This window comes from Triturus cristatus, chromosome 2_1, assembly GCF_964204655.1.
Source record: "Triturus cristatus chromosome 2_1, aTriCri1.1, whole genome shotgun sequence".
In the NCBI taxonomy this organism is placed as follows: Eukaryota; Metazoa; Chordata; class Amphibia; order Caudata; family Salamandridae; genus Triturus; species Triturus cristatus.
This window is the reverse complement of record NC_140581.1, coordinates 14,291,305-14,312,471: the sequence shown is the minus strand read 5'-3', so window position 1 is coordinate 14,312,471 and position 21,167 is coordinate 14,291,305. Positions and strand designations below refer to the sequence as shown.

The 21,167-nt window shown below is 47.6% G+C and overlaps 1 protein-coding gene across 2 annotated transcripts in view; it reads right to left on the bottom strand.

Annotated features, from left to right (window-relative positions):
* The window catches only part of LOC146863617 (carbonic anhydrase 9-like), an 891,039-nt gene that overhangs the window by 34,341 nt on the left and 835,531 nt on the right, over window positions 1-21,167 (bottom strand). For both annotated transcript variants that reach the window (XM_085627646.1, XM_085627648.1), the window contains one exon: window positions 4,758-4,851. In XM_085627646.1, the coding sequence (XP_085483772.1) occupies window positions 4,758-4,851 (94 nt within the window). The remainder of the gene's footprint in view (window positions 1-4,757; window positions 4,852-21,167) is intronic.

The following is a 21,167-nucleotide window of genomic DNA, read 5'->3' as shown; positions in this document are numbered from 1 at the left end:
CAGTGGAGTACACCCCTTTGTTATCTGGCAGAACGGGGTGCAGCCAAACTCTACATAAGCCCCTGATGCTTACATAGGCTGCATAATCATAAGCAGGTAATAGTGAATAAATGAGTGAATGAGCACATGGACTTGGTTGTATATTTTATCTTAGATCAGAGTGGGCTGTCTTCTGGCCTGGATTAACCCTCATGTTTTTCTGTCCTGCCTCCTCTGAGATGCTCCAACCCTAGGCCACAGACCACATTACAGTGCTACGGTAGGAAACAAGCATTGGAAAAGCCAGTAGGTCTCGCCTATGTGACAGCTATTGGCTTTGCCAATGTTTTTTTGTAATGTTGTCGAACAGCGTGGCTGCTGTTCAGCATGGATGAACATTTGTGGCATGACATAGAGTAGAATGGCATAGAGGAGAGTGGTGTAGACTTGTAAGGTGGCGTGGAGTAGAGTGATATAGAGTGGCATAAAGTAGAGTGGAGTGGTGGAGAGTAGAGTTGCATAGAGTTAAGTGGAGTAGTCCAGAGTGGTGTAGCATTGAGTGGAATGGTGTAGGGTGACGTAGACTAAAGCAGCCTTAAGTGCAATAGCATACAATAGAGTGGCTTGGAGTAGAGTAGAGTGGCGTAGAGCGGCATAGACTGGAGTGGCATAGACTGGAATGGCATAGAGTAGAGTGGTTTAGAGTGACGTAGTGTGGGATGGAATGTTGTAGAGTGGTGTACAATGGTGTGGCATAGAGTAGAGTGGCAATGATTAGGGTGATATAGAGTAGAGTGGAGTGGCACTGAGTGGAGTGGTATGGAGTGTCGTAAAGTAGAGTGGCATAGAATAAATTGGCATAGTGTGGAATGGTGTCGAGTTGAATGGCGTAGAGTAGAGTGGTAGGGAAAAAAGTTTTCCCCTTGGTAATCAATAATAAAATTATACCACACACTCACCTATCATTCTCACAGGTTATATGGTGCAATAATCAAACCCAAATAATGAATTCCACTCTATAATATACCACCAAACCAGAAATCCAGCGCTCAAGGGTTGTTTATTACATGCCATTAAAAACCTTATTCCCTCAAACAACGTATCTTCTTTTTCGGAAACAGAGATATTTAACACACGTAGAGAAAATATAAAATTCATATATGACATACAGTATTTAATCTCATCCAATATACAATAATATTAAAATCCGGCGAAAATTGTCACAATCATAAACAACATGAAGTGCATATTCAGGTAGGTATTAGGTTTATTTTAAAGCCACTTTCGTCAGGACTCAATTTTAAGAGGACTGTTTCTCCATCAAGTATTTAAAACAGCAATCACTCCTGGTGTAGTGTTTCTTGTTTAGACCATGGTCAAGTTTGTGGCGTATTGACTGCTCACAACTGTCCCTTGTCGTCTTGGTTAAAATCACTCTTGCATAATTACTCCCAAATACACTAATTTTGTTTTCCAATTATTTGGCAGCCACTGGGAGACGATGCACCCTTACTCCGGTTTCATTCCACACGAGAAGTGGATAAAAAAAGTTTTTGCTTTGAACGGCGCGTACGCGTCCAGTTCGGAATCAATGATTCCCATTAAAATTGAGTCCTGAGGAAGGTGGCTTTAAAATAAAGTGATGTATCACCGAAACGCATTGACGCAAACTAAATTTTGAATCCGACCACAAGAACTTTGGGGAAGGAACAAATTGAAATACCTACCTGAATACAAACTTGATGCATAGTGTTGGATCAATCTGTATAACAGTCAGTTTGCTACTGCGTAGATAGGGTCTCCTATTTTTATTGTATTATTGTTTTATTATTATTATGTTTATGATTGTGGCAATTTTCGCGGGATTTTAATATTATTGTATATTGGATTAGATTAAATACTGTATGCCATATATGAATTTTATATTTTCTCTACATGTGTTAAATATCTCTGTTTCTGAAAAAGACAATACGTTGTTTGAGGGAGTAAGGTTTTTAATGGCATGTAATAAACAACCCTCGAGCGCTGGATATCTGGTTTGGTGGTATATTATAGAGTGGAATTCATTATTTGGGTTTGATTATTGCACCATATAACCTGTGAGAATGATAGGTGAGTGTGTGGTATAATTTTATAATTGATTACCAAGGGAAAATCTTTTTTCTCTGCTGCTCAGTAGTCCCCTGTTCCCATTGGTAGGGGGGCCGCCTCTCTAGTTGTATACAGTAGAGTAGAGTGGCACAGTTAGGTGGAGTGGAGTAGAGTAGCTTGTAGTGGCTTTGAGTAGAGTGGCATAGTGTAGAGGGGAGTGGTGTAGAGTAGAGTGGCATAGAGCAGAGTGGCATTGAGTGGGGTGGCATAGAGAAGAGTGGTGTAGAATTACATAGAGTAGAGTGGCATACCGGGGCACTGTGAGGAGAGGAATAGAGTGGCATGGAATGGTATAAAGTGGAGTCAAGTGGTGTAGGATAGAGTGCGGTGAAATGCAGTAGAGTGGCATGGAGTAGAGTGACATAGAGTGGAGTGGCATAAAGTAGAGTGGCATGGCTTAGGATGGAGTGGTGTCGAGTGGCATAGAGTAAAGAGGAGTGGTGTAGAGTAGGGTGGAATGGCTTAGAGTGGAGTGGCGTTGAGTGGTGAAGAGTAGAGTGTCATAGAGTAGAGTGGCATTGTATGGAGTGGCATAGAGTAGAGTAGCAAAGAGTAGAGTGGCATGGAGTGGAACGGAGGGGTGTATAGTGGCATAGAGTAGAGCCATGTAAAGTGGAGTGGCATAGAGAAGAGTGGGATAAAGTGTAATAGAGTGGCTTTGTGTGGAGTGGAGTGGCATAGAGTAGAGTGATGTGGTACAGAGTTGTAAAGTTGTGTGTGTAAGTAATTGACACGTCACTAGAGACGTCAGATAGGGTGAAAGCAACAAAAATAAGAAGCTGTATATCTACGTTAAAAGTAGGAAAGTGCATTGCTCATCCAGGAATAATACTGAAACACTTATAGAATTTAAAAAAAACTTGTGTACTGCAAAAAGAGGAGGAAGAACAAAGATGAGGAAGAGCACATGTACTTGGTCCATGCTCCAGGAAGGAACTAACACAAGAAAGGAAGTGAATCGAAAGATGGCAAATGAAAACAACTAATGGTATGCTGCGGCTGAGCTGTAAGCCCACTAAATTGTGACCAATACATCTCACACCACAGCACATGCGCTTTGTAGCTGAGGCCTAAAAAATAATTTACAGTCTTCACACCCAGCCCCTCCTGCAGTCACAACATTAAGGCAACAAGCATTAACATTCAAAACTCTCAGACAGCCATATAACTTGCCAGCAATATCATTGAAATAGCCTGTCTTCACGCTAATAACTTTCTCTGGTGAGTCTCTTCACTCTGTATCTTTTCTAATCAGTTCATTTCCACCCCTCCAGCACCCCTAAATCTCTTCATTTGGGAGAGCTTCCGTATCAAGGACAAAGGTCCATAAAATGTGTCTGTAAAAGACCATTTACTGCCTTTAATTTCCATTTCTCTCATCTGCCCGCCCATTTGTCTGAAGTTGTGCCTGTCTGTCCGGCCACACGTCCATCTTTGTATTGGCCTCTTCATCCATCCATATCTCTGTCTATATCTCTTTTGATGTCCCTCCATCTATCCATCCATCCATCTATACATCCATCCATTCATCCATCCATCCGTCCGCCCGTCATGTTATTATTATTATTATTATTAATTATTATTATTATTATTATTATTATTATTATTATTATTATTATTATTAAAATTTTTATAGAGCGCGTAGTCACCCGGAGGTATCCCAGCGCTAAAAAAAAAAAAAAAAATGTGTATTCAACCATCTCCCTGTCCATCAACTCATCTATTCATCCATCTAACCACCCATCCATCTGTTATTGTCCCGCCCCTCCTCCCATTGCTGAGTATCCATTTTTACGTTCCCCCCTCGGTGCTCAGTTTCTTCATCCACCCCTCTCCTTCCCTCCAGACACCCCCAGGCTCCTGCATCTTTGCTTATATCCATCACTGCCATGTGAAGCCCTCTCTGAGATCTTAGGGGCATATCAACAAGGGCTTTATCTCTGCTTTTTTGGCTTTAAAAGCCAAAAAAGCAGAGATAAAACTAGCACCCTATCAACAACAGGGTGCTAACATGCAAATTTGCATGTTAGCACCCTTTTACTCTACGCTTCCCCTTGCATCTCTAATGAGATGCAAAGGGGGCATTCCAGAGTACAATAATAGGAGAAATGTCGCTAAGCGACATTTCTCCTATTATCAAGAATGTCGCTAACCCTGTTAGAGACAAAAAAAGCAGAGCTAACCTCGGTTAACGCTGCTTTTTTACGTCTGGTATTTTTCTGACTTAGCCATGATATCCTATGGAAGGAGGATATCATGGATAAGTTTGTCTGTCCCTATCAACAAGGTAACGTGAGATTATCGCTGGGTTTCCAGCGATAATCTCACGTTAGCCTGTTAGCGTGAGGATTTTTATCGCTATTGAGATAAGCGTTGCTAATAGCGCGCTATCTCAGCGATAAAAATTCACGCTAGCCGGCGATAATTATCCTAGTGCTAAGTGCGCTTAGAGATAATTATCGCCGGTTGTTGTTGATATGCCCCTTAGTTCTTCATTGGACCATCCTGAGAAGTAGGACCTTGAACATCTCACAGACTTTAACATTTCACTGGTGTCCTTGGTGAGTATTGGGGTGACTGACTCCACAGAAGGGATGTTCATCAGGGCTCTATACATGCATCCTCACCTCCTGTTCTTACTCTGTTGTTTTCTTACGTAGACGAAGAAGGCCACAGCTGTGACGGCGAAGAGCACCCCGAAGATGATAGCAAGCATGTCACCTGTGGAGAAGGGAAGACAGAGATGTTAGCGCTAGCAGTCTGGCGTCAAGGATGTGCTCTGGTGGGTTGTTGAAGAGGGAAGATGTGTTCTGCAGTTGTCTCCTAAAGCACATGAGCACTGCCTTTACCCCTGCAGGAGAGAATTCAACATCCACCAGCAGCCTGCTACAGAAGCAGACACCTGACAGACTTTGAACCTCAAACCATGGGTCACCCACCAATAGAAATGTTCACAGCTCTGAATCCTACAGCACACAGAAGGAGATGTGGTCAACAGATTCCTATAGTAAAGCTCTGCCGTTCTATATGATATGTCACAAGGTCAATGAAGCAGGTCACACTTTGATCTCTATAGGATACCATGCAACTTAGCTGAACATCATATATCACAAGGCCAAGGAGGGTGTGTCAAAGTCCATTCTCCTACTCTTTATCCTAAAGTGAAGCAGTAAATCTCTGTCAAAAGTCCAAGGGGGGCAGAACTTACACTCTAACCTGTAGTAAAGGCCTACATATCTATGCCACACGTCCAAGGGTGAGGGGGCAGAACTTACACTCTATACTATATGTTGGACTTGGCCCTTCTGGCAGGCTCCCCCCCGAGACTTTTTGCTTTTTATTGGTGACTTGGTGTAATGGTTTTTGGTTTCTGCGCACTTTACCGCTGTGTCCGAGGGTAAAGTGCGTGCGTGTTGTGAGGTTGGCCTGCCCTCCCATAGGAATGCATGGGGGAATGTATGTGTCCTGGTAGTTCCTGACGCGTGGGGTGTGCAGGCCCGAGTTTGGTATGTGCGGACTCGTGTGAGTGAATGCTGCGCGATGATCTGTGCGGCGTGCATGAACCTAGTGTGGAAGTGCCACTTCTAGAAGTGGGCACTTCAGTGTGCAGTGTTGGAAGGCGTTCCCCGGGGAGGCTGCGGAATGCGTTCCCGACCACCCGGAGGCCCACCTTACCCAGAGTTAGGCCGAGCAAGAGCAGGGAGGCCCTTCCTGGAAGGGTCTCGTACCTAGGATCGCACACGCTGCGCTTACTCTCTCTTCGGATAGAGGGACACCACACAGTAATTCGTTGTAAGATAATATGCTTTTATCGGTGGTTGTCAGGGATCTTTATGATCCGGCAGGCAGGTGCAGAATTATTGCCACAAGCGGCTGCGATCTCGTGAGGAGGGAAAGGGTAGCGGGACAGTCTTTGAATCAGTGTCTCTGCGAGGTATCCGGCGCACAGCTCTCAATCTCAGACCGTAGTCTCCCACGGGGCCCCGGGAGGCCCGGGTGTTCACCCACCGGTCAGCCTCGACGGCCAGTTTTCGAGGGTCTGTGAGTTTGCTGTCCAGGAGGTGCTGGCGCAGCTCTACGAAGCAATTAGCGGACAAGTGTTCCCATGCGATTAGGTCGAACAGCTCCTCAAAGGTGGAGACCTTGCTGCCCTTGATCCACCCTTGATCCATCCGTCCAAGGCCCGGCTGTAAAAGTTCAAGTACTTCATCCAGGTGGTACCGGGTATCTTTATGCAGTCTCTAAACCGTTGCCGGTACATTTCAGGGGTGAGCCCATATCTGGCTACCAGGGCCTCTTTCATGTGACTGTAGGAGTTCATCACCGTGGAGGGCAGGTCCAGCAGGGTATCTCTCCCCTCGCTCAGGAACCGGCCCCACAGCCCAGCCCCCCAGTCTTTCTGCGGGACTCGGTGGGAGGTCATGGCGACTTCGTAGGCCTTGAACCATTGCTGAATCTCGTCGTTCTTATAGTATTCTTTCACCACATCTTTGGGGATGTGGACCTTTGGTTCCACGGTGGAGGAGATGGGTTGGGTTTCCGAGGGTCGGGCCTCCGCCTTCTTAGCCTTGAGCTCGATTTCTTTTAGGCTACGTTCGTGTTCTAGTTGGAGTTTTCTTTCTTCGTGTTCTCTCTGTCGTTTCTTGTCCTCTACTTCTCCTTGTAGGCGTAACTGTTCCACCGCCAGTTTTTTTTCAGCCAGTTTTAGCTCTCCTTCGTTTTTTAATTTTGCTAGTTCTAGTTCGTGGTTGCGACCTCTTTCTCGGTCTGCTAGTTCCTCTGGGGATAGGCCCCCCTCGGGGGCGCCGTTCCTCCCCGGGGTGCTTCGTGGTTTGTTGGGAGGCTCTCCTTCTGTTTGTGTCCGGGGAGTTCCCGCCTCGACCCAGGTTTTTAATGCCCCCTGGAAGTCCTCTTTCGTGCTTAGTCCGGTGGTAGCGATTCCAAAGTCTTTGCAAAATTGTTTCAGTTCTCGGTGCGTATAAGATTCTAACTGGTCCTTTTGGAATGCCGTGCTCGGGTTGGTGCCTGCGGCACCTAGGGAAGTTTCTCCTTCCATTTCTTCTTGGTAGTGCGTAAGCCGTCTAATGCACGATCTCTAGGTGTTGGCTCGGATCCCGTCGCCTGCCACCAAATGTTGGAAGGCGTTCCCCGGGGAGGCTGCGGAATGCGTTCCCGACCACCCGGAGGCCCACCTTACCCAGAGTTAGGCCGAGCAAGAGCAGGGAGGCCCTTCCTGGAAGGGTCTCGTACCTAGGATCGCACACGCTGCGCTTACTCTCTCTTCGGATAGAGGGACACCACACAGTAATTCGTTGTAAGATAATATGCTTTTATCGGTGGTTGTCAGGGATCTTTATGATCCGGCAGGCAGGTGCAGAATTAATGCCACAAGCGGCTGCGATCTCGTGAGGAGGGAAAGGGTAGCGGGACAGTCTTTGAATCAGTGTCTCTGCGAGGTATCCGGCGCACAGCTCTCAATCCTCGAGCCGAGGGGATGTTGCTTCTCTCGGCAATCTCTGCCGATTCTCTTGGAGGAGCGGGCCGCGAGTCACTCAGCAGGCACCGGAGGGTCGTAGTTCAGGGAGCCGCGACGGCGTCAGCAGGGCTCAGATGGTTCAGAATTCGGGGAGCCGCGACGGCGTCAGCAGGGCTCAGATGGTTCAGAGTTCGGGGAGCCGCGACAGCGTCAGCAGGGCTCAGATGGTTCAGAGTTCGGGGAGCCGCGACAGCGTCCGCAGGGCTCAGGTGGTTCAGAGTTCGGGTAGCGTTCTTCTGTTCGGTGAGCGATCGAGCCGCGACCAGGTCAGCAGGCTCTCGTCAGTTCAGGTCTTCTCTGCTCCCGTCCCTTCAGCACCCCTTGTTATACTCCCCCTCCTCTTTGAAGTCCGGAGTCCTCGCGGAGAGGGGTCTGGTGCCTGGGGGGGCGGTGTGACGGGGTTTCCTGTCGCTCGGCCCTTTGATCTGTTCAGGTGGGTCTGGGAGGGACTCCAGACACCCAGCAGGCGAGGCGCCCGCTCACCGGGGGCCTGGTGGTTGATCGAAACCTCCCTCGGGGGAGAGACCAGAGGTGTGACAGGGTCGGCGCCTCTCGGTCTGGATTGGGGGGGGTTTCATTCTCCCTCGGCCGGGCATGCGTGTTGGGGATCTGGTTGGCCCTCGGGATGTTGGCCCACGGGAGCCGGAAGGCCGTGTCCACGAGGTTCGGCGTGGTTGTAGGGTAACTTGCTGGTCGGGAGGGCCCACGCCACGAGGCCGGTCTCACATGCAGTATGAAATGTGTGGCTTGTCTGGCGATTGGCTGGTGAGGTCATTTGACGGACTAGGGAAATCCCCAGAGTCAGGAGGAGTCACCCAGTGGTGAATGGGGAGTTAGCATGCTGATGGCTGGGGAGGAGTGCACCTGGGTCCTGAATAGGACAGGGCTTTCCCCACACAATGCTGGCTCCGGCCCCTGTGGTGCGTCTAATGACCCTAGCCCTGCTAGTGAATAGGGAGAGGGGCTGAGCAAAACAAAGTGCTCAGGAACCTGTTGTAACTGGTTCGCCCCTTCCCTGCACCTTCAGACAAAGACTTTTACTGTATAAAAAACGGGCTGTGTCCCCTTACAATTTGTTCTCTTGCAGGATCCACTTGAGGGGGGGCCTGCTGCTGCTGGGCGCCAGGAGAGACCGCCACTGGGGACTGCCTCCCTGCTGGAGGGCCTTGTGAGCTGGCTCTGGGCCCAGTCTTTGCCCCCCTGCTCTTGAAAGACTTTGTGGCTGGACATTTTTGGCTTTGTAGCGCCTGGGAGCGCTCTTTGGACTTTATAGCGCTGGGCGCGCTGTTTGGGCTTTTATAGCGCTGTGAGCGCTTTATTTCAGGAAGCCGGTGCCCACCCGGCGTTTGCCCCGTCTTCGCTGATCCTGGGGTCCCCTGGCAGGTGCCCACCCTGCCTGGGACATTGTGGTGGCGTTCGTTGGCGGGTGCCTACCCCGTTTATTGAATAGTTCCTACGGCGGGTACCCACCCCGCCGTACATTGCGCTCTTCTCGCCGAAAATCACCGCTGCAGCCCGGACCGGAAGTCAGGCACCCCCTGGGGGCGGGCCGTGCGACGGAAGCTAGGCGGAAAGCAGGAAGCAGGCGGGAGCCTACCCCGCGCTCCTGCGTAGGCCCCGAGGGAGGTGAGGTGTGCTGCAGCGGGGGACTCCCCTCCGTACGGAGAGTCCCGCGGTACCAGTGAAGCGGAGGGGGGCTCGAGGCACATTGCCGGTGCCTGCCCCCACCGCCAGGGAAGAGGGCCCGTGTGCAGCCCGGCAGCCGCCGCGAGAAGCCGAGGAGGTCTGACGAGGTCTTCAGCAGTCCCGGTGAGTGGGGGCAGCATTGTGGGCCTCAGCACGCCGGACGCTCCCTCGAAAGGCGGGCGCAGTGCTCCTAGAGCCCCGTGAAGCTCAAAGGGGGGCCTGAGTACTTAGAGCGCTGACGCTCCAATGTTGGGGGCGAGATTTAGTTAGAGTCCAAAGGGACTCCGGGGCCACGACTTGGTCAGAGAGCCTGCGAGGCTCACGAGTCCCCCGCGTGGGACTCCAACGTTACGGGGCATTTCTTAGTGAGTAGAGCGGCCCCGGAAGGCAGCAGGCCGCTCCTACGTGTCCCAGGGCACATTGGTGGTGCCGATGCTCAGTTCTACAGCTGCCCAGCACTTAGTGGGCAGCTGCAACGTTTAGGTTGGGATATTTACGCTTTTTGGTTTGCGCAGCTGGCGCAGCCTGACTTGAACACAGAGCGACCTAGCCCTGACAAGGCCAGTTGGCCTAGGGACTGCCACAGGTGGTGGCATATGAGTTCTTGCGCAATTGTTCCTTTCCTTGCAACTCTGAATGTGTTTTTATGCGTCATGTGCCATTGCTTTACACCTCTGAATGTGTTTTTATGCATCATATGTTTTCCTTCCCTACACCTCTGAATGTGATGCATCATGTGTAACGTTCTATTACCCCTACAGGTATTGTGATACTTAGGTGGTTGTTTGCTTTCTCCTAGTACAGGTGGTGCTAGTGAGGTTCTAGTTCCCTGCGTGACAGTCTCCTAAGGTGGTTAGGGTTGCGTAGGTGGTACTTGCCTGATACCAGTAAGTACTGTTTGTGTGCTATACATATTATTTTTGTGCTACAGTAATTTTATATATTTTTGTGCTAACTTCTAAAAAGTGCTAATTCCTGACAGTGGCCCAAGTGGCCCTGTCCCCTTGTACAGATCCCTTGTAAATTCTGCCCGTGCCTTTTGGCACATTGTAAAGTGTGTGTTTTTATCTAATGTGTTGTGTATAATACAAAGGCTATTTTTATAGAATACCTTGTGTGGAGTTTCCTTTGTGGTGGGCCTTGGGTGTTGTTGCTGGGTGCGCGCGCAAACGCTTTACACATCGCCTCAGGGATAAGCCTGTCTGCTCGTGCCAAGCTACCAAGGGGGTGAGCAGGGGTTATCTTTGGCGTGTAACTTCCTTGCCCTGACTAGAGTGGTGGTTTCTGCCTGACTTTGGCGCAAGCCTTAGCCAACCAGAAATCCCAGTTCTAACACTATAGTAAAAGTCTACATCTCTATGCCACAAGTCCAAGGAGGGGACAGAACTTACACTCTATCCTATAGTAAAGGCCTAGGTCTTTATGCCACAAGTCAAAGGAGGGGACAGAACTTACACTCTATCCTATAGTAAAGGCCTACATCTCTATGCCACAAGTCCAAGGGTGAGGGGGCAGAACTTACACTCTATCCTATAGTAAAGGCCTACATCTCTATGTCACAAATACAAGGAGGGGACAGAACTTACACTCTATCCTATAGTAAAGGTCTACATCTGTATGCCCCAAGTCCAAGGAGGGGATAGAACCTACACTCTATCCTATAGTAAAGGCCTACATCTGTATGCCACAAGTTCAAGGGTGAGGGGACAGAACTTACACTCTATCCTATAGTAAAGGTCTAGATCTCTATGCCCCAAGTCCAAGGGTGAGGGGCATAGAACTTACACTCTATCCTATAGTAAAGGCCTACATCTCTATGTCACAAGTCTAAGGAGGGGACAGAACGTACACTCTATCCTATGGTAAAGGTCTACATCTCTGTGTCACAAGTCCAAGGGTGAGGGGGCAGAACTTACACTCTATCCTATAGTAAAGACCTACATCTCTATGCCACAAGTCCAAGGAGGGGAGAGACCTTACACTCTATCCTATGGTAAAGGTCTACATCTCTATGCCACAAGTCCAAAGAGGGGACAGAACTTACACTCTATCCTACAGTTAAGGCCTACATCTCTATGTCATAAGTCCAAGGAGGGGACATAACTTACACTCTATCCTATGGTAAAGGTCTACATCTCTGTGTCACAAGTTCAAGGGTGAGGGGGAAAAACTTACACTCTATCCTATAGTAAAGGCCTACGTCTCTATGCCACAAGTCCAAGGAGGGGACAGAACTTACACTCTATCCTATGGTAAAGGTCTACATCTCTATGCCACAAGTCCAAGGGTGAGGGGACAGAACTTACACTCTATCCTATAGTAAAGGCCTACATATGTATGCCACAAGTCCAAGGAGGGGACAGAACTTACACTCTATCCTATAGTAAAGGCCTACATCTCTATGCCACAAGTCCAAGGAGGGGACAGAACTTACACTCTATCCTATAGTAAAGGCCTACATATATATGCCATAAGTCGAAGGAGGGGACAGAATGTACACTCTATCCTATGGTAAAGGTCTACATTTCTATGCCACAAGTCCAATTAGGGGACAGAACGTACACTCTAGCCTAGAGTAAAGGCCTACATCTCTATGCCACAAGTCCAAGGGTGAGGGGTGTAGAACTTACACTCTATCCTATAGTAAAGGCCTACATCTCTATGCTACAAGTCCAAGGGTGAGGGGTGCAGAACTTACACTCTATCCTATAGTAAAGGTCTACATCTGTATGCCACAAGTCCAAGGAGGGGACAGAACCTACACTCTATCCTATAGTAAAGGCCTACATCTCTATGTCACAAATGCAAGGAGGGGACAGAACTTACACTCTATCCTATAGTAAAGGCCTACATCTCTATGCCACAAGTCCAAGGAGGGGACAGAACGTACACTCTATCCTATAGCAAAGGCCTACATCTCTATGTCACAAATGCAAGGAGGGGACAGAACTTACACTCTATCCTATAGTAAAGGCCTACATCTCTATGCCACAAGTCCAAGGGTGAGGGGGCAGAACTTACACTCTATCCTATAGTAAAGGCCTACATCTCTATGCCACAAGTCCAAGGAGGTGGGCAGAACCTACACTCTATCCTATAGTAAAGGTCTACATCTGTATGCCACAAGTCCAAGGAGGGGACATAACTTACACTCTATCCTATAGTAAAGGCCTACATCTCTATGCCGCAAGTCCAAGGGTGAGGGGACAGAACTTACACTCTATCCTATAGTAAATGTCTACATCTCTATGCCACAAGTCCAAGGAGGGGACAGAACTTACACTCTATCCTACAGTAAAGGCCTATATCTCTATACCACAAGTCCAAGGAGGGGACAGAACGTACACTCTATCCTATAGTAAAGGTCTACATCTGTATGCCACAAGTCCAAGGAGGGGACAGAACTTACACTCTATCCTATAGTAAAGGCCTACATCTCTATGCCACAAGTCCAAGGAGGGGACAGAACGTACACTCTATCGTATAATAAAGGTCTACATCTGTATGCCACAAGTCCAAGGATGGGACAGAACTTACACTCTATCCTATAGTAAAGGCCTATATCTCCATGCCACAAGTCCAAGGGGGAGGGGTGCACAACTTACACTCTATCCTATAGTAAAGGTCTACATCTGTATGTCACAAGTCCAAGGAGGGGACAGAACTTACACTCTACCCTATAGGTAAGGCCTACATCTCTATGCCACAAGTCCAAGGGGGAGGGGTGCAAAACTTACACTCTATCCTATAGTAAAGGTCTACATCTGTATGTCACAAGTCCAAGGAGGGTACAGAACTTACACTCTACCCTATAGGTAAGGCCTATATCTCCATGCCACATGTCCAAGGGGGAGGGGTGCAAAACTTACACTCTATCCTATAGTAAAGGTCTACATCTCTATGCCACAAGTCCAAGGAGGGGACAGAACTTACACTCTATCCTATAGTAAAGGCCTACATCTCTATGCCACAAGTCCAAGGGGGAGGGGTGCAGAACTTACACTCTATCCTATATTAGAACATTGGAAGTTGAAAGCTCCATTGAAAACAATGGAGGCTCCGGGCTTATAATGGCTGGTATAAGCCCGGAGCTCCAACATTCCAATGCTTCTTTGTGGCTGTGAACAAAGGCTTCAGGGAGCCTGAGGGGATTTCAATCCCCTCACGCTCCCTGCAGCCTTTGTTTAATTTGTTAGAACATTCTGTCCCTTAGTGGCAGAATGTTCTAATACCCTATAGCCCTTCCTAGCAGGGCTATACCGGCTATTAAAGTCCCGCTGACTTCTTAAAGTCCCTCGCCTTTGTCTCGGGCCTTTAATGCTGCTGCGGGCCTTTAATAGCCGGTATAGCCCGCTACGGCTGGCTTTAAGACTATATTTCTGGGGATTATACTTAGGCCCCTTTTTAAGAATGGGAACAATAACACTGGTCCTCCAGGAATCTAGTGGAGTAGTTTTTGCTAAGACATTAAAAATGTTTGTCAGTAAAGGGGCCCATAGATTGTGGTATTCAAGAGAGAGCTCGATAGGCACTCCATCAGGGCCACGGTGCCTTCTCCCTAGTGCACTTACTCAGGGCCAGTTTTGTCTCCTCAACTGAGACTATCAGTTTATCTGGCTGAAACGAGTCAGTAGGCCCGCAGGGAGTGGAAGATGTGTTGCAGATAGCGAAAATCTGTTCGAAGTGAGCCACCCATGTGTCTTCGTCAACTTGTAAATCTAGGGAAGGATCAGTCCTATTTTTAAAGAAGGGAGCGTTAATCGTCCCCCAGAAATCTTTGCTGTTATTTAAAGTTGCTGCCTTTTCCAGACTCTCCCAAGCTTCTTCTCTTAATGCCAGTTCTCTTGTTTTCTAGCCACTAAGTATGTGTTCCGGAGTAACTTAATCCGGTCTCTGTCCCTAGGGTGTTCTTTAAGTGCTATGTGGAGGTTTTTAGATACTTAGGAGCATTTCTGATCAAACCAGCGATTTGAGGCTGGGTTAGCTCGTGAATTAGACCAAGTTAATCTTCTCTAAGAGATTCTTAAAATGAATAGCAGCTAATTCATAATTAACATCTATATATAAAAATTTTAGAACCAACCCCAAGTTCTCTGTCACAATTTGCGAAAGTACTTTTTTCTTATTTACTTGGGCCCATTTTAATTGGAAGCCGTTTTTTCTTTCCAATATTGGTTGCTCAATTTTTAACGTTAGTTTTTTTTTTGGAACTCCAAGTATCATTGTAATGAAATTAATGGCATGATCACTATACGGGGAGAATTGGGTATCAATTTGATCAATCCTTTTCTTAATAGAGGATGGTGTTATTATGAAATCAATAGTCGACACATAGTCGCTACGAATAAAGGTCATATCGTAATCCCCTGTATCTGGGTCTGTCCGATTACAAATTTCCAGGTCCCTCACACAGATAAACCTATTTAGACTATTGCCGTAGTCATGATGTTCAAAATGGTAAATTGGCTCCCCCTGATCATCAACAAGGGCACACGTGTTATTTAGCTTGTGTTTACACGGCTGCGTGTGAAAGTCTCCTACCCATAGTAAATTGACCACTTTCTTCTTCTGGGTTTGCATGAGTTTATTCAGTTCGGATTCTATGGCACCTATCACTGACTGTGAGTATATACAATTATTATTATAAAAATGTATTAAAAGCCAGTCCTGGTATAAATCATCCTCAATCAGTAAAAAATGGAATTGTGGGCTAGGGGTTAAGTTTTCGTTTTACCTTAATTGATAATGTATTACAGATTAATTGATAATATATTACAGATTACATTGATAATGTATTAGAGATTAATTGATAATGTATTAGAGATTACATTGATAAGGCATTATAGATTAATTGATAATGTATTAGAGATTAATTGATGATGTATTAGAGATTACATTGATAATGTATTACAGATTAATTGATAATGTATTACAGATTACATTGATAATGTATTGCAGATTAATTGATAATGTATTAGAGATTACATTGATAATGTATTAGAGATTACATTGATAATGTATTACAGATTAATTGATAATGTATTACAGATTACATTGATAATGTATAGCAGATTAATTGATAATGTATTAGAGATTACATTGATAATGTATTGCAGATTAATTGATAATGTATTAGAGATTACATTGATAATGTATTAGAGATTAATTGATAATATATTACAGATTACATTGATAATGTATTACAGATTACATTGATAATGTATTACAGATTAGTTGATAATGTATTAGAGATTAAAGTTAGGAGACCTCCTTTGGCACTTCCTGCTGCAGATGGTACGGCATTAGTTTGCCACAAACAGGAACCGTCTACATGAATGTCTTCCCTAGACCACGTCTCTTGGAAACATCAAAGATCCTGCTGCTGCCACAGTACTAACCATAAGGGATTTTCCAGTTTAGGAGCTGTGCCTGCTAAATTCCAGGTGGATACCTTCACATGCAAGCCAAGCTCCCCTGATTTAGGTTTTAGTCTAAAAGGACATTGTCGATTGGAAGCCATGGGGTTCCCTGAGTTTACCACCACATGTCTTTCTGGATTGAATCTACACTAGGTAGTCACATGCCTCCAGGTCTGTACGCGGGGCAAATTTATTTCCTATAGCTAGGCCTAAAAAGTCCCAACTATGCCTCTTAGCACAGTTAATTACTTGATTACGTGTTGTGCTCCTAATGGGGTAAATGCTCCAAAGATTTTGCTTACTAGCGGGAGGATGGCGATAGAAGTACTCCAATGATGTAATGAAAATCCAAGACCTATGATAACCAGTTTCACGGGGTTTAGCCAAAACCATCCTGGGTATTGCATCATCATTAAAATTTGCTACTACGCAATTGCCAAAATGGGCTTTCAATGAGAGGCCCGCCCATCCCACTCTCCTCGCCATGATGATATGATAATGTAAGCTTCGGTCGTGACTACCAATATGGGTAGTTAACCACTTTAGGGATATATCCATAAGTTCTTGGGTGGATCCTTTTTGGCCTTTTCCTAATCTAGGAACATTTACCAGAATAATGATGAGTGGTGCAGAAGCTGGAGGTAGATCTAAGAGTGTATGTACGGGCTGATCCATTTGAGGGGTTTGGCCTAGTTCAGATGACATAGGGGTAGTTAGATCTACTGTCAGACAACTCTCAGTCCCTCCACACGCTGTGTTGAACCCCCCTCAGACATAGAAACAGCGTGCGCCCTTGTACTCAGACTAGTGCCAGGTATTTGACCCTCCTTATTCCATCTGGTCATATTGCTGTGCACTGAGATTTAGAGACTGTTAAATGAGCTTGAGATTGTTTTCGAACAGCTTCTGCTTTCTCGTTCCCCCCAGTTTGAGTTTGCAGGTCCCCAGATCGCGGCAGTAAACCCCCAACATTGAGGCCATTTTTGCCATGCTCTTCCCAGGAAGAAGGTCGATCTTCTATTTTAATCAAACTGGAGTAAGTTAAAGACCTTCCAGTTTTTCCATACTGCTTCATCTCCTAATAGTTGCACTCTGATAGAGTCCACCGGATTCGTGGGCATGGGCGGCTCAGCTGGGTTTGGAGTTGCCTCAGGGTTGCCCTTCACAGTTCTAGCAGTTCTTTTCCTTTTGGGGGCCGGTGGGTTACCTGAAATAGGGGTAGATGGTACTAAGTTTAATGTATTCATGGAGGAGCTGCTCGAGGAGGCAATGGGGGCCTCCCCTTGTTCAAGACTGTGAGGGGATACCCTACTAGAGTCAGGAGGGGGCTAAACTTTTAGATGCAGTATTTTTCCCTTCTTCCAACAAAAGACAGTGCTCAGTCATTTCGATCCCATGAGACAGTGCAATTAGTGCCCATGAAGTATCCAATGTGGGTACAATGCCCTCCCCTGGTTTCTCATCTGTAGCCTTTCTCTTACCCATTGGGGATGTTTGGCAGAATAGGTGGATGGCGTTTAGAGGTAAACAGAACCAGATGTCAGTGGGGGCCAGCCCAGCATCCTCTGGGCGTGGACATGCCCGCCCTTGGCCTGGGCTTTGTCCAGGCTCATCCGCGCGTGTCCCATGCTGCGGGAGCCCCGCGTCGTTTTCATGCACCTCCAGGGGCAGCAGACCCACATCGGTGCCTCCTAAGAGCCTCTTGGGGGCTGAAGTTCCCAGTGCAGGCGACAGTAAGGCGAGGTCTCGTTGAGGAATTCAAAATGAGTCACAGTGACGTAGGACAGGCAGATATGGGTGATAACCAGGTAAAGGTGGCGATTAACTTGAAAGAGGCTATTAAAACTGGGTTCTCTAGTTGGTTGAGGTAGGTACCTTAGTCCAAATAGAGACCCTTGTTTCTAAGTCAGGAAAAGGAAGAACACCTTCTCAGCTAGCCCCTGCTCACCCCTTCGGTAGCTTGGCATGAGCAACCAGACTTATCTTCAAGGCAAATGTGTAAAGTATTTGCAACCACGCTCTCAGCAACTCAATGATGACACCACAAATGGACTCCACACGAGGTCCATAAAAACAATTATATGTTTATATAAAAAGATATCCGATGAGACCACACGATAAAAATCCAACATATGCGTATTTGTAATATTTCACCTTGCTGGTTATTAGGCCAGCCAGCCCTTGTAGGTTCTGGCGGTATTAATGAGCAATTCTTTATGATCCAATGCAGTCCTAATGCAATGCTATGCAGTTTGTAATGCAAGAATCAGGCACTTTGTAATGTCAAAATAATGTAGTTCGTTATGCAACCATCAGGCAGTTCGTAATGCCAAAATAATGCAACTCGTAAGCAACAATCAGGCAGTTTTTTATGCAAAAATAATGCAATGTGTAATGCAACAATTAAGCAGTTTGTAATGCAAAAATAATGCAATGCGTAATGCAACAATCATGTAGTTCGTAATGCAGAAATAATGCATTGCGTAATGCAACAATCAGGCAGTTCATAATGCAAAAATAATGCATTGCGTAATGCAACAATAATGTACTCCTGCACCGATCATGTTACTCTGGACGGTCTCTATGCCACTCTTACTGACTCGTGATCAGCTTCTGCCAAAATATGCCCCCAACACGGGTATGGTGAAAAACAAAGTGCAGCTCCACACTCCGGCCCCGGTACTGCCACTCCTTGGCAAGTACGGGCCGCGATGCGAGCTTGAGTGGAGGCTCGGGCTGCGAGAATGGGAAATGCCGAGAGCGTTTCTCTCGGAGCCCACACCCCACCCCAGGCGGCGACACACACACGCTCGCTGAGCGTTACCTGGGGGGTGCGACCTCACTCTCCTCGCCTCTCCTCACGACTTGGGCTTCTGATGCGACTTCGTTGATTTTGGGCAGTGGAACTCACCCCCCCCTGAAGGAGGTGGTTCGAGGTCCCTCCTTCGCAAAGGCAGGCTCGGGCCGGTGGCACAGCTCCTCTGGAGTTGCCGGTTCTGGCCGAGGGCAATGACGAAGGTCTCAGGCTGCAACAGGGCACACGCACACAGTGTCACTGAGACTCACTTGAGTTCCGGGTGCACGGTCACAGGGCAATCCTCACGAAGGTCTCAGGCTGCACGAAGCACACACACACAGCGGCGCAGAGACTCACTTGAGTTCCGGGTGCACACGATCACAGGGCATTTCTCACGAAGGTCTCAGGCTGCACAAAGCACACGCACACAGCGGCACTGAGACTCACTTGAGTTTCGGGTACACACGATCACAGGACAATCCTCACTAAGGTCTCAGGCTGCACGAAGCACACGCACACAGCAGCGCTGAGACTCACTTGAGTTCCGGGTGCACACGATCAAAGGGAAATCCTCACGAAGGTCTCAGGCTGCACAAAGCACACACACACAGCGTCGCTGAGACTCACTTGGACTCCAGGTGAACATGATCACAGGACAATCCTCACGAAGGTCTCAGGCTGCATGAAGCACACGCACACAGCGGCACTGAGACTCACTTGAGTTCCGGGCACCCACTTTCACAGGGCAATCCTCACGAAGATCTCAGGCTGCACGAAGCACACGCACACAGCGTCGCTGAAACTCACTTGGACTCCAGGTGCCCACGATCACAGGGCAATCTTCACGAAGGTCTCAGGCTGCACGAAGCACATGCACACAGCGGCGCTGAGACTCACTTGAGTTCTGGGCACCCACGATCACAGGGCAATCCTCACAAAGGTCTCAGGCTGCACAAAGCACACACACACAGCGTCGCTGAGACTCACTTGGATTCCAGGTGAACACGATCAAAGGACAATCCTCACGAAGGTCTCAGGCTGCATGAAGCACACGCACACAGCGGCACTGAGACTCAGTGGAGTTCCGGGCACCCACTTTCACAGGGCAATCCTCACGAAGATCTCAGGCTGCACAAAGCACACGCACACAGCGTCGTTGAAACTCACTTGGACTCCAGGTGCCCACGATCACAGGGCAATCCTCACGAAGGTCTCAGGCTGCACGAAGCACATGCACACAGCGGCGCTGAGACTCACTTGAGTTCTGGGCACCCACGATCACAGGGCAATCCTCACAAAGGTCTCAGGCTGCACAAAGCACACACACAGCGTCGCTGAGACTCACTTGGACTCCAGGTGGCCACGATCACAGGGCAATTCTTATGAGGGTCTCAGGCTGCAAAAAGCACACGCACACAGCGTCGCTAAAACACACCTGTAAACTTTTGTGTTCCTGGGTTTCCACAACAGGGAGACAGCTCTCCTCGGGCCCTTGGGATAAGTTACTTCAGGACACAGCACACAGCAAAGTCCCTTTGGCCTCTCCTTGGTTAAATCAGCAAACCGCAGGCCAGCCCCAGAACACACAGCAAGGGTCATTCCTTTCCTTCAATCTCTTCAGCTGTTTCTTCCTTGGCAGAGGTTCCTCTTGACCACAAAGTAGTTTCAATCCTTTACAGTCTTGAACAGTTCCATTCCATTCCAACGTTCTGGGGTTTCAGCTCTCATTGTTATACCCCTAAATATCTTTGAAGTCTTTGTGTTCAGGGGGGCACTGACCCCTGTCTAAACCAGTTCTGGGTGTCTCCCTGCCAGTGACACCTTCTTCCTTTGATAGTGGGGGTCTGGATCCTTAATCACTCAGCAGGAGATGGAGCCATTGTTTTATGGCAGCAACCCAGGCCTCTTCACCTCCATGGGCTACTCCTCCCCCTACACTCCAGATGCAGGTCAGCCTGTGCTGTGTCACCTCCTCCCCTGGGTGAAGACAGTCTCCAGAGCCTATCACATTCAAATCCAGACAGTCAATCCACAACCAGGCAGTGACACACAGAAATGTTAGAACACAAAAACCCAGCCACTTCTAAAAGAGTGGTTTCTAAACACACAATGTAAAAAACACCTTAAAAAAAAGATGTGTTATTTAATTGCGAGGTCAGGCACACTAAACTTCACCTCTCCATCTTAAGCCTATGGGAAGATAGGCTGGAAACATATTACACTGCCTCCCCGTTCTGTCCTATGGGCAAGATGCCCTCGCAACAGTGAAAAACGAAATGGAGAGTATTTCACTGTCAGGACATGGTACACACCTCAGTACATGTCCTACCTTTCACATACACTGCACCCTGCCCAGGTGGCACCTTGGGCCTACCATAGGGGTGTCTGATGTGCATAGAAAGGGTAAGGCCTGGCAAGTGGGTGCACTTGTCAGGACAACATGGCAGTTTAATAAACTGCGTGCAGGCACTGCAATGGCAGGCCTGAATTCTCTCTTTAGGGCTGCTTGTGTGGGTGGCACAAATAGTGATGCGGGCCCACTAGTAGCATTTGCATTACCAGCCCTGGCCCACATAGTGCACTTTACTAGGGACTTTAC